We start from the raw sequence: 13,693 nt of genomic DNA, 5'->3' as shown, positions 1-13,693 counted from the left end.
GAGACAACATTTATAAGAAAATAATGAAAACTGATATAGAAACTATTTAAATTAAAGAGACAATCCACAAATTTCTTTCAAGCTTTAGACTTGGGACCGGCTTACCAGCATACTCAAACGTCTTTTACACAGATTGGTTATGAATTATCATCCACCAGAGCATATTTTATATATATATATATATATATATATATATATATATATATATATATATATATATATATATATATATATATATATATATATATAGTATTGTTCAATATCTCACCATATTATTTATATCAGACAAATCCTCTCCAATTTTCTCAACATCTTTATGCAAACTGTCCAATGCTTGGGCATTTTCTTTTAACTGGTCATTAAAGCTCTCTTTTCTAAACAGGTCAAGATTTTAAACAAGCATTACAAACCACAAGATTTTAAACAAGCATTACAAACCACATACAGGTAAAAATAAACATTACTTGACTGAAAACTTTTAAAAAAATAATGTTTTAGTCATATATTCACTGATTTAAGTCAATGAAATAAAGACAGAACACCACTCTTTAAAGATTAAAATCCCATAGTTGATTATTCATGAATGAGTAAACTTGTGAGTTTACCTGTCGTCCAAGAGTTTCTCTGTGGCTGCCCTGAGTTGTTGAGACTGGCTGATGTATTTGGCTGTATCATCCACCCTCTGCTGGGCTGTCTTGGATTCTTGCTCAGCTTCTTTAATTTTCTCAAAGGCCCCTAGAAATAATGGCATGAATTAGAAACTAAACCTCTTGCCAACAGATCCACAAAAAACAACAAGCAGTGCTGATCTTTTACCTCCAATTTCCTGAATCTGAATATTAGTGGCATTGTTTCTCAGCTCAGCGGCAAGGTTAGCTAAAGCTTTGATCCGGTTCTCAATCATGTCAACTCTTAATGCTTCTTTCATGATTTTTATTTTAGAGCTGGTCAGATTGGTATCTAACTGACGTAAAGCTAAGGAGCCTTCAGTCAAGTTAGCGCTGTAGATATGAGTGGAAGAGAAATATTACAGCAAACACCCATCAATTCACCTGTTTAACACAATACACTATGGAGCTAATAAAAATATCTCCACTTTTATATCACTGCAGATGGACCAAACACTTAGCTCATTTTTTTTCTTTTTGACATATTTTATAACTGTTTATAATTTACTAATGTTAAACTTTCTTCTTCTTCTTCTTCGTTCCTAATTTTTAGTGTTGGAATGGATCGAGCCTTATCTGCCAGAGGGTTAGAACTCGAGACTTTTTTTTTTTTTAAATTTATCAACCATGAGTTTTTGCCGACTCGACCACGCCTCCATCACAATTAAGGATACATGTCAACTGGTTATGCTCCATTGAGGCCATTGACTGAGATTGCAGCCTGCTTTTCCAACCAAGAACAAACTACAAGGCAGCAGTTGTTTGAATTCGGAGTTGTCTCTCCTAGAAGAGTGGCTGTCCCCAGCTAACGAGCCTCATCTGCCCCAGGGTTTTAACTCGAGACTTTTCGGTTTAGCAACCATGAGTTTTACAGACTCAACCACGCCGACCCACTAATTTTTATATTTAAAAATATCTACTGTAAACAGTACTTGGATTAATTAATGTGTTCAATTATTTAAAAAGCTACTAACTGTCGTGTCATTAGAAGTTGAAATAAAAAGTCATGTAAAAAAAAAGTTGACTGACTTTAAGTATTTGAGCAGGTCTTTAGTCTCCTGGATGTCAAACTGAGTAAAGTTGACATTAGACAAGATGTTGCGGATCTCTTCAATGTTATGCTCCATCAGCTTGAACTCTTCATCAAATGCCTTGATGGCACCAGTCACAGAAACTTCATTGGCTCTCTTGACAAGATCATGGGTCTGGTCTACAATAGAAAGGTACATTGGCTAGTTTACAGGAGTTACTATGTTTAAACTATACTAGTTTTGGCAAACTTTCAATCAATAAAGTACAACTAAAGGCAATCTAAAACAAGCTTTGGTAAGGAACACACTAGTAAGTTTCAATACAATGGATAATAACTTAATCTTTGGACTAGAAGAGTAATTTATATTGATTAATGCCAGAAAATACTGACTGGACTGACATTAAATTAAAAATGGTAGCTGTAAGCTCCCCACCTTGAAGCTCCATGATGATTTTATCCCAGTTGTCAAAACATTCACCACAAGGGACACAGTTGGGAAGGTCACCAGTAGTTCCACGAGCACAGCGGTCACACTTGTAGCCGGTCACTCCAGCCACACAGCTGCACTGGCCAGTTCTACGGTCACACTGTAGGGATGTGGAGCCCTGTTTGTTGCAGTCACAGGCTGTCGACAACAGAAACATTAGCAATGGTCTCACTGTAAGGCTGTCAACAATGGTCTCACTGTAAGGCTGTCAACAACAGAAACATTAGCAATGGTCTCACTGTAAGGCTGTCAACAACAGAAACAGCAATGGTCTCACTGTAAGGCTGTCAACAACAGAAACATTAGCAATGGTCTCACTGTAAGGCTGTCAACAACAGAAACATTAGCAATGGTCTCACTGTAAGGCTGTCAACAACAGAAACATTAGCAATGGTCTCACTGTAAGGCTGTCAACAATGGTCTCACTGTAAGGCTGTCAACAACAGAAACATTAGCAATGGTCTCACTGTAAGGCTGTCAACAACAGAAACATTAGCAATGGTCTCACTGTAAGGCTGTCAACAACAGAAACATTAGCAATGGTCTCACTGTAAGGCTGTCAACAACAGAAACATTAGCAATGGTCTCACTGTAAGGCTGTCAACAACAGAAACATTAGCAATGGTCTCACTGTAAGGCTGTCAACAGAAACATTAGCAATGGTCTCACTGTAAGGCTGTCAACAACAGAAACATTAGCAATGGTCTCACTGTAAGGCTGTCAACAACAGAAACATTAGCAATGGTCTCACTGTAAGGCTGTCAACAATGGTCTCACTGTAAGGCTGTCAACAACAGAAACATTAGCAATGGTCTCACTGTAAGGCTGTCAACAACAGAAACATTAGCAATGGTCTCACTGTAAGGCTGTCAACATTGTTAGCAATGGTCTCACTGTAAGGCTGTCAACAACAGAAACATTAGCAATGGTCTCACTGTAAGGCTGTCAACAACAGAAACATTAGCAATGGTCTCACTGTAAGGCTGTCAACAACAGAAACATTAGCAATGGTCTCACTGTAAGGCTGTCAACAACAGAAACATTAGCAATGGTCTCACTGTAAGGCTGTCAACAACACAAACATTAGCAATGGTCTCACTGTAAGGCTGTCAACAACAGAAACATTAGCAATGGTCTCACTGTAAGGCTGTCAACAACAGAAACATTAGCAATCGTCTCACCGTAAGGTTGCGAACAATATCTAAGAACTAACACTGAATTACTTTTACACCATTACCATGGTGCCATGTAAAAATACAAATACAACTACTTACGAAAACACGCTTCAGTAGGATCTCCATAAAAGAAATCCTCACAGTCAGCACATTTGGGTCCACCTCTTCCATCTAAACAATTACACTGGCCAGTGAACTAGTGAGGTAATAAGACAAATGTTTAGTGCAAGTTGCTAATTGAACCATTTAAACACTTTATTCAGTGCTTCATGTTATATGATGGGTTAGACATCTTTAGTGCAAGTTTCGAACCATTTAAACACTTTATTGAGAGCTTATGATGATACATGTTATATGATGTCCATGTCAAAGTTAAAAGACTAACCTGGTTACATTCTAGACTTGTAGAGCCTGAGGGATCGCAGTCACAAGCAGTGCAGCCTTGTTTGCTGTTGATGTTCCAGTGGGCTGGGCTGCACTGATCACATTTCTGACCAATGACATTAGGGAAACAAGGACACTGACCAGAATCCCTGTCACACTCTCCTAAAGAAGAGTTGGTGCCTAAAGAATGGCAGACACAACCTGAAAAAGATTTTGTGACATTATTTACCCAAAGGTGATTTTATTGCTAGTTGTCATCTGCTATGTACCAATCTTGATAAAGTACTATGCACATAAGTGGTGTCACAGTCTGGTGACACCAGGTGGGGTAGTTGATGGTGTCATCACCCCCTTCCTTCGCTAAAGATTTGATATACTAAAATTCAGATAATTTGAATCACCACAATCCCAGATATCTTATGACACTACTGTCTCATACTGATAGATGGTATTTATGTTAATAACAGTCTAGCTGATAATGAGATTATTTGAAAATTTGCTAAATGACAAAAATAATACAATTTATTTACTTATTCACTGAACTCACTGTACAATCAGCAGTTAAGTTGTTAAAGACTTTTTTTTTTAATTTAATTTTTAATAGAAATTTGAAACAAAAAAAATATTTGGTGAAATTATAATGTAAATAAAATAGGAATCTAAAAAAAAATAATTCGAGTGATGAAAAACTTCTGTTTGCATTTTTAAAAAAAATGTATCTGAATAGTACGAGCCATGTGTTGGAACTTTGAAAAGTTTGGTTTTTACTTAATATTTGTAAATAATTCTGCCATTAAGACTCCATTTTTCTGTAATCTAGCATTTAATCTTTGAATGAAATTAGGGAATCAAAACTATTTTGTGGCTGTCCAAGAAGTAAATATCTTTTCTTGTCTGGCCAAATAAAGGTAAGCATAGGAGGGGTTGTAAGATTTGAACTCAGGCCTTCAAATGAATATTTGTCTGAGCACACTTTGACAACCAATACTTTAGAGCTGTAGACACCAATACTTACGAGCACAATTCTGTTTGGTAGCATCCCCAAAGTAGCCATTGCGACAATGTTCACAAGCAAAGCCTTCAGTGTTGTAGAGACATTTCAGGCACTCTCCAGTTAAGCCATTGCAGCTCCCCGGGTCGTCTACGTTGATGTTGTTGTTACAGACACAAGGCTGGCATACACCTCCAATAACAGTTGGGTTACCATAGTAGTTTTCTATGCAGGTCTCACAATTGCGGCCTGTTCAAGGGAAAAGATGGCTGATGAATCAACATTTCTCTTTGTATCTCACAGACAAACAAAATTCATCCTACGCAAAAAGGCTTCAAATATACCCTATGACTAGGGGATCCTGCTGGAAGTTTGGAAAAATTGTTGACATAAAAGCTGGAATAAAAATAATGTTTACCTGAATACCCAGGATTGCAGTTACAATAAACTTCCTGATAGCGGGGATCATAGGAGCAGGAGTTTGCATGTTGAATGGAGCTGGTTGGGCCATTGGGACACATACAAGGCTTGCATGGGACACGAACACCAATTCTGGGATCTCCATAATAGCCTTGGTCACAGCTAGAATGGTGAAAGGTTTAAGGAATATTTAGACCACATGTTCTGCCATAATGAAAATCATACTTACAAACACACAAGTAAACAGTAACAAGTGTGACAAGTTGTGAATTGAATGAAATGTTACTCTGTGATGTTTTAAAGACGGGCAATAGTTTCCATACCTCTGACAGTTATCACCAGCAGTAAAGTCCCGACAGTTTATACAGACCCCAGTGAGTGGGTCGCAGGTTTCAGCGTTGCCGTTACACTGGCAGGCTCTGCACTGTGGGAACCCCCAGAAGCCAACCTTGCACTGGTCACAGGCACGGCCACCAATGTTCTGGTTGCAGGTACACTGTCCAGTTTGCTCATTACAGAACTTGTCTCTGGCACCAAACTCATGACAGTTACATGCTGAAAAGTTGCACACAAAGCCTCTACATGCCAGTAGCGTAACACTCTTATAACAGTTCAAACTTCAACACAAAGGAACTATCTATGTCTACATGCTAGTACAGAAATATTAAGTTCACCTCAATATGAGGCAACTATGACTACACAAATACTTCAATAAACTTACTTTTAATCTAAAGTACTAGGCAGCTAGGAGAAAATAAACTTTTTCTTACGTGTGCAGCCATTGGGTCCAAATCCATAGGTGCCTGGAGCACACTGGTCACACTTCCTGCCCACTACATTAGGCTTACACTCACACTGTCCACCACTTGGGTTACACTCAAGGCTAACTGAGCCAGTCACATCACACTCACAAGCTAGAGCAATGGTTGGAACAAAAATCTTTGAATAGTTTTCATAGCACTCAATAGACCAATACATCACAAACATTATTTTAAATAACAGTTGTTGAATATTAACAATGATATCCTACACTCACTACAATACTTTCCCACATGAAATTTGTTTGTATGATTGTGCCAGAGTTAAGACTTACCTAAAGCTCCATTGTGTAAAATAGCTGAGATAGAGAAAATATGCTTTGGGCAGTTTCTCTGTAGAGTTTGTCTGTATGAAGAGTACTGAGCTGTATCACATCTGTGATACAAGAATTCATTTTTCATGTATTCTGGTAGTCCACGGCCTTGATAAATAGGAATGCTTTCAGTATTGGGGACCAAAACAATCTGAAAACAGATGGCCAGTCACGGATCAGACGACCAGAAATACATTGTTTCACTACGGAAGAAAATCTCAAGATGGTACTTACAGAATCTATCAAGAGTGTAGCATCTGGATTGGACTGGCCTGACTTGTAGGCGTTAAAGTCTATTCTAATGGTGTATGTGGTTTTATCTTCCAAACACGATGGCGGTGATACTAAGTAGTAGCGTGTGCCTTCAGAGGAGAGGAGGGAGTTTCAGTACAAAGTGGCATTTTGATTCTATCTCGAGTTTACATTCAAATTAAGATGAAATTTTAGAACAAAAATTTGATATGAATGTTTACAATATGGGAAGATAGAATTACAGTACAGCCTTAAAGCATTTCAATAAAATCCAATTATAGGTTACTTTGTTACAGTACAGCAAAGCATTTCAATAGAATCCAATTATAGGTTACTTTGTTACAGTACAGCCTTAAAGCATTTCAATAGAATCCAATTATAGGTTACTTTGTTACAGTACAGCAAAGCATTTCAATAAAATCCAATTATAGGTTACTTTGTTACAGTACAGCCTTAAAGCATTTCAATAGAATCCAATTATAGGTTACTTTGTTACAGTACAGCCTTATTAAAGCCTTTCAATAGGATCCAATTCTAGGTTACAGAATGTGCAGCCTACCTGGTGGCAGAGAGACTGTCTTCAGGTCATCTCTGGGCCTGTAGTCCCCACACAGTCCATTAGGGTCCACTTGACCTGGTCTAATCACTGTAACTTTCACATCTTCAAAAGTTTCAGGCATCTAGGACAACAGAAATGTTCTACAATTGTAGCTATACAATAGACACTTGGATAGAATCAAATTATGCACATGATATTTTAACAAAATATTTCAATTTTCTACAACTGTAGCTACACAATAGACCCTTGGATAGAATCAAATTATGCACATATTTTAACAAAATATTTCAATTTTCTACAACTGTAGCTACACAATAGACCCTTGGATAGAATCAAATTATGCACATGGTATCTTAACAAAATATTTCATTTTCAAACATAAAATATAAATTTTAAAAATAATAGTAAGTAACATGCAAATATAAAAAAGAGAGTTTAAAATCAGTATTTAAAAAATATAGGATCCTTCCAAAATGCAGGAAGAAAAATTCAACATGTATCAGTGTAAATAAACTGATCCAACTAAACACAGACCTCAGATATGTAACAGATTCTTTTGGTTTATACAACTTATCTTACACGTGGATTATACTTTTACTTTGCCATGTCAAGATGTCTGATTACATGTGGATTTGTGATTACTTTAACTAAGCTAAATCAAGATGTCTGATTACATGTGGATTTGTGATTACTTTTACTGAGGTAAATCAAGATGTCTGATTACACGTGGATTATACTTTTACTTTGCCATGTCAAGATGTCTGATTACATGTGGATTTGTGATTACTTTTACTGAGGTAAATCAAGATGTCTGATTACATGTGGATTTGTGATTACTTTTACTAAGCTAAATCAAGATGTCTGATTACATGTGGATTTGTGATTACTTTTACTAAGCTAAATCAAGATGTCTGATTACATGTGGATTTGTGATTACTTTTACTAAGCTAAATGAAGATGTCTGATAAAAATGTCATGCTGAACGCAACAACTGTTAACTTAATTTTTTTGTCCAAAACAAAGTAATCCAAAAAGAACTTAAAGTGGTTAAAGAAAAACAATCAAAAAACAAAATCATATCTCATAATATCAACTTACAATTATATCCAAGAAGCATGTAAAATGGATAGAGATTACATGAATGATTCGATAACTTAATACCACATGAAAACATTATATATCAGTAACATAAAAGCACATTAAATACTAAAAATTTTTTTTGCATTACTTCAATGCTTTATAAATTGATTGTGTAATCTTAAGGTTAAATATATCAATTTAAATCAATGAACCTACCCTGGGGTCATATCTGATGACTATGTCATAGTTGATGCTTAAAGGTAGTCCAGATACAGTAAATTCTATACTGTCCCCTTCCATAACTCGCATGTAGCCTAGTCCAGTCCAATAGGAATGACCAGTGATTGGCTCTCTAGCATAAATACGGGCATTCTAAAAATGGATTAAGTATGTATTAGCTGGTTGTAAGTAAAAATAAAAACATTTGGATAAATTGATAATTGTAAATAAAATATTTCTAACCCCGCTGCCTTTTCCATATTCAGCTTCAAATAGGTAATGGTCCAAATGAGCAAAGAAATATCCAGGATCAACCTGTTTCAGATACAAAATAATGCCATTAGGTACAACATAAGGTCAGTATTACATACAGATATTTTATTACCTGGTCGGTATTTAATCTTATTTTAAGCACCAACATTTTTACTAGTGGGTAAACATTGAATAAATAGCATTACCATACAAGTTTGGTTGTCATGTGTACAAGATGTGTACTTACCTCTTTACAGTCTCTGCCTCTGATGTTGGGCCGACAAGGACATTTGCCTGTATCATAGTCACAGGTGAAGCTGAGGGAGGCACCAATGTCACAGTGACAGGGTTTGCAGCCATAGCGATTGTCTCGACTCAGCTGATAGTACCCTGGCTGGAGATGTCAACATTTCATAGCTTTAGTCCAAATTTGGGTTCAAAGGTTACAGAGAAAGTATAATATAAGGGATTTTAAACTTTCTTTAGATAGGTTGGTACAGATACATTTTTTAAAAACATTTAACATAAACTGGCATTAGGTAATGAGGATAAAATGTCAACCTACATAACACCTGTCACAATCTTTTCCAGTGACATATCTCTTACACCTACAGAGACCAGAGTCTATATCACAACCCACATCAGGGACAGTTCCATTAGGGTTGCAGGTACAAGCTGGATAAGATAAAGCACAAGTGTGAGTGATCTAGGGGGTCTATTCAGGTTTTACTACAGATGGTAGGAGAGCATTACTTGAAGCAGCTTACGTTCACAGCCCAGAGGATTATCCTGCCTGAGGTTCCAGTAGTTCTCTATACAGCGGTCACACCTAGGGCCAGCGACAAATGGTTTACACAAACATCTTCCTGCCACTGTCTTCGCTATTTCATCTGTTGTCTGTTCACATAATCCATTGCGTTGGGAACCATAGGAATCACAGTCACAAGCTGGGTACAGTCAAGTTAATTAAAGAATCATTTGATACAGTCAAGTTAATTAAAGAATCATTTGATACAGTTAATTAAAGAATTATTGAATACAATCAGGTTAATTAAAGAATTATTGGATACAATCAGGTTAATTAAAGAATCATTTGATACAGTCAAGTTAATTAAAGAATCATTGGATACAATCAGGTTAATTGAAGAATCACTTGTAGAAAAAGAAATCATGAATTAAAAGTGAATATTATAGAAAGAGGTTAAAAAGAAAATGAAATGTTTGCTAAATAAGAATTTTTATGTCAATGTCAAACTCACGCTGGCAAATCTCTGGATCCCTGATGTCTCTGGTTGGATCTTGATAAAAGAAGGGCCTGCACTCCTGGCAGTTGATGCCTTGAGTGTTGTGCATACAGTTGTCACACACACCCCCACTTTTTTCTCCTGATGCTTTGAACAAAGCTGCATCAAAATGGCAGGACGTTGCATGGTCGTTGCAGTTGCACTCTGGAAACAAATACAGGTTAGTACATTGCCCAAAGACAAGTTTTCACTGTTAATGGCCTCACTGTGTACTGCAATGATGATTAAATGAAAGAAGGGGCACCTTACATATATGGACATAAGGTTTGTTGATGATGATTAGATGAAAGAAGGGGCACCTTACATATATGGACATAAGGATTGTTGATGATGGTTTGATGAAAGAAGGGGCACCTTACCTATATGGACATAAGGTTTATTGATGATGGTTTGATGAAAGAAGGGGCACCTTACATATATGGACATAAGGTTTGTTGATGATGGTTTGATGAAAGAAGGGGAACCTTACATATATGGACATAAGGTTTGTTGATGATGGTCAAATGAAAGAAGGGGCACCTTACATATATGGACATAAGGTTTGTTGATGATGGTTAGATGAAAAAGTGGCACCTTACATATATGGACATAAGGTTTGTTGATGATGGTTTGATGAAAGAAGGGGAACCTTACATATATGGACATAAGGTTTGTTGATGATGGTCAAATGAAAGAAGGGGCACCTTACATATATGGACATAAGGTTTGTTGATGATGATTAGATGAAAAAAGTGGCACCTTACATATATGGACATAAGGTTTGTTGATGATGATTAGATGAAAAAAGTGGCACCTTACATATATGGACATAAGGTTTATTGATGATGATTAGATGAAAAAAGTGGCACCTACTTTTACAAACATAAGGTTTATTGATCCTGGAGGGACCCCAAGGTATATCATGATAGAAGTCCTCACACGCTTCACAGTTATGCCCTTTAGTATTGTGTGTGCATTCACATTTACCATGGACCTAAAACAAACAGAGGATTTTTTAAAGATGGCATCTTTTCTCCAATGACCAAACAGGACATGTGGCTGTAGGTGATGTTGTACCAACAAGGAAAGATTGCCAATTACCATGTGAGCTATGCTCTCTTCACTCCTGTTGTACCCAGGCACTGGCACACATCTTGAGGCATGTCCGTAACAAGAGCAGCTTCCTCTGATGACAACGTTACTTAAAGCATAGTAGTACTTTTCTTTCACCTCAGGCCTAGTGTCCAGCAATGTGTCACCTGAAAAAAAAGTTTCACATTTGGTAACATGAGCTTTCACCACTAAGTTAACCTATAGATTATATCCTATTGAACACAAATATTTTACTACTGCATATACATGTGTGATGCTGCAGTGTTGAATATTGTACTAAACACATTTATGACAAATATATTCCTAAGTAGCAGAACATAAATCCAGCTGTTTGTATACAAAACATGAGGGTGGTTTTCCTGTCTTGGCACTTGTTTACTTGCCCTACTTACACATTCCAGTTACTAGAGGAGATAATTTGTGGGGTGGAATAACAACAGGACTGTCATCTGTCACAACAGGACTGTCATCTGTCACAACAGGTCTGTCATCTGACACAACAGGTCTGTCATCTGTTACAACAGGTCTGTCATCTGTTACAACAGGTCTGTCATCTGTCACAACAGGTCTGTCATCTGTTACAACAGGTCTGTCATCTGTCACAACAGGTCTGTCATCTGACACAACAGGTCTGTCATCTGTTACAACAGGACTGTCATCTGTCACAACAGGACTGTAATCTGTCACAACAGGACTGACTTCTGTCACAACAGGTCTGTCATCTGACACAACAGGTCTGTCATCTGTTACAACAGGACTGTCATCTGTCACAACAGGACTGTCATCTGTCACAACAGGACTGTCATCTGTCACAACAGGACTGACTTCTGTCACAACAGGTCTGTCATCTGTCACAACAGGTCTGTCATCTGTTGCTGCATGTCTGTCATCTGTTACAACAGGTCTGTCACATCAGGTCTGTCATCTGTTACAACAGGTCTGTCATCTGTTACAACAGGTCTGTCATCGGTTACAATAGGTCTGCCATATGTCATCAGGTATGTCATCTGTTACAACAGGTCTGTCATATGTCACATCAGGTCTGTCATCTGTTACAACAGGTCTGTCATCTGTTACAACAGGTCTGTCATCTGTTACTGCAGGTCTGTCATCTGTTACAACAGGTCTGTCATCTGTTACAGCAGGTCTGTCATCTGTTACAACAGGTCTGTCATATGTCACATCAGGTCTGTCATCTGTTACAACAGGTCTGTCATCTGTTACAACAGGTCTGTCATCGGTTAAAATAGGTCTGTCATATGTCACATCAGGTCTGTCATCTGTTACAAAAGGTCTGTCATCTGTTACAACAGGTCTGTCATCGGTTACAACAGGTCTGTCATCTGTTACAGCAGGTCTGTCATCTGTTACAATAGGTCTGTCATATGTCACATCAGGTCTGTCATCTGTTACAAAAGGTCTGTCATCTGTTACAACAGGTCTGTCATCCGTCACAACAGGTCTGTCATCTGTTACAGCAGGTCTGTCATCGGTTACAACAGGTCTGTCATCTGTTACAACAGTCTACACTTGATAATATGTGGCGTGTATTATGGAACTCCCCCATTAGCCATATCCACATAGTGTTGTACTTAAAAGAGCAATATACAAAGTTAAATGGTTTTAAAAGTGTATACCATTGATATCAAGTTTAGAGTAATTTTCGGTAAATGATAAAAAAAATAACCACCACAACCACTTTTCTTTCTTTTATTTCGGCTAAGAAAGTAAAAACTTATTTCAAGGCTGTCGCTATTTAAGCTCATACCGACAAAAGAATAATGGAAGTTGGTGGTCAAGTAAGTCAGCTCTATCGGTTGTGCACGTGACGGTGAAGAAACTAGGTAGAAACAGGAAGATGTCACCACAGTAGCATGTGGACGACAACATCTTGAATGTGAGATTTAAAAAAAAACAACTTTACAACAGAACAAATTCTACTCAAGATTCGGAAATTCTGTTGAATTTAAAGGCCTGTTGTAAGATACGTAAGTTTTTTATAAAAAAAAACAACAAATGACTTGCGAAAACATGTGCACTTTTTTTTTCAAGTTACAAACGCTCTATTGTGGAAAATAAAATATAAGACAGTGTTTAATAGTGAAATACAATTCTCTCACAACAAGCAAACAGTACATCGGTAGCTCTAAAAGACATTTAGAAACAGTACCGTGGGAAGAGAAGGAAGTAACGCTGACAAATATGTAACGCGTGCGGGGTTTGATCAAAACACCGGTAAGCAGCGAGACTTAGCCTTGACTGTTGCAGCTTAAGTAGATGAAGGAAAAAACTCCAGCCACGTGATGGCGGTACCGGTATGTTTTTCTAAGATGTAAGTGCACGCAGGTGTGCACGGCAACAGTGCCTGTAACCATGCTGCAGGATGTTAGAGCTATTGGAGCTGTCAATCATTCGCCTCATTCAAGTAGCAGCCACAATACACGCTTCAAACCAAATGTACAGGCTACACAGATCTAGCTCACCAACAACGTGTTTATGTGTCAGGGGGGGATATAAATGTACTGATACAACATGTGTTAGTTCAGCGTCGTGTAGGTATTTAAAGGGTATAAACCTGGGATGGCTGTGGTACAATACACCCGTCCATCCATGGTCCCACAAAGTAGTGACAGCAATATAGAAAG

The 13,693-nt window shown here is 37.5% G+C and overlaps 1 protein-coding gene across 1 annotated transcript in view; it reads right to left on the bottom strand.

The window, feature by feature from the left end:
• Positions 1 to 13,693, bottom strand: part of LOC131937383 (laminin subunit beta-1) — a 33,046-nt gene that overhangs the window by 3,291 nt on the left and 16,062 nt on the right. Inside the window, exons 5-26 of the mRNA XM_059294768.1 lie at positions 11,037 to 11,194; positions 10,809 to 10,929; positions 9,912 to 10,100; positions 9,420 to 9,599; positions 9,218 to 9,327; positions 8,900 to 9,046; positions 8,644 to 8,715; positions 8,398 to 8,553; positions 7,102 to 7,222; positions 6,525 to 6,652; positions 6,252 to 6,441; positions 5,929 to 6,072; positions 5,482 to 5,713; positions 5,157 to 5,320; positions 4,763 to 4,987; positions 3,749 to 3,948; positions 3,463 to 3,559; positions 2,135 to 2,326; positions 1,698 to 1,878; positions 817 to 1,001; positions 606 to 735; positions 269 to 374 (exon numbers count right to left, since the gene is read on the bottom strand). Of these exons, the coding sequence (XP_059150751.1) occupies positions 269 to 374; positions 606 to 735; positions 817 to 1,001; positions 1,698 to 1,878; positions 2,135 to 2,326; positions 3,463 to 3,559; positions 3,749 to 3,948; positions 4,763 to 4,987; positions 5,157 to 5,320; positions 5,482 to 5,713; positions 5,929 to 6,072; positions 6,252 to 6,441; positions 6,525 to 6,652; positions 7,102 to 7,222; positions 8,398 to 8,553; positions 8,644 to 8,715; positions 8,900 to 9,046; positions 9,218 to 9,327; positions 9,420 to 9,599; positions 9,912 to 10,100; positions 10,809 to 10,929; positions 11,037 to 11,194 (3,428 nt within the window). The remainder of the gene's footprint in view (positions 1 to 268; positions 375 to 605; positions 736 to 816; positions 1,002 to 1,697; positions 1,879 to 2,134; positions 2,327 to 3,462; positions 3,560 to 3,748; positions 3,949 to 4,762; positions 4,988 to 5,156; positions 5,321 to 5,481; positions 5,714 to 5,928; positions 6,073 to 6,251; positions 6,442 to 6,524; positions 6,653 to 7,101; positions 7,223 to 8,397; positions 8,554 to 8,643; positions 8,716 to 8,899; positions 9,047 to 9,217; positions 9,328 to 9,419; positions 9,600 to 9,911; positions 10,101 to 10,808; positions 10,930 to 11,036; positions 11,195 to 13,693) is intronic.

This window comes from Physella acuta, unplaced genomic scaffold, assembly GCF_028476545.2.
Source record: "Physella acuta isolate Inbredline_101_S28 unplaced genomic scaffold, ASM2847654v3 ptg000209l, whole genome shotgun sequence".
Lineage (NCBI taxonomy): Eukaryota > Metazoa > Mollusca > Gastropoda > Physidae > Physella > Physella acuta.
Note: the sequence above shows the minus strand (reverse complement) of the source record. Positions and strands in the feature narration are given on the sequence as shown.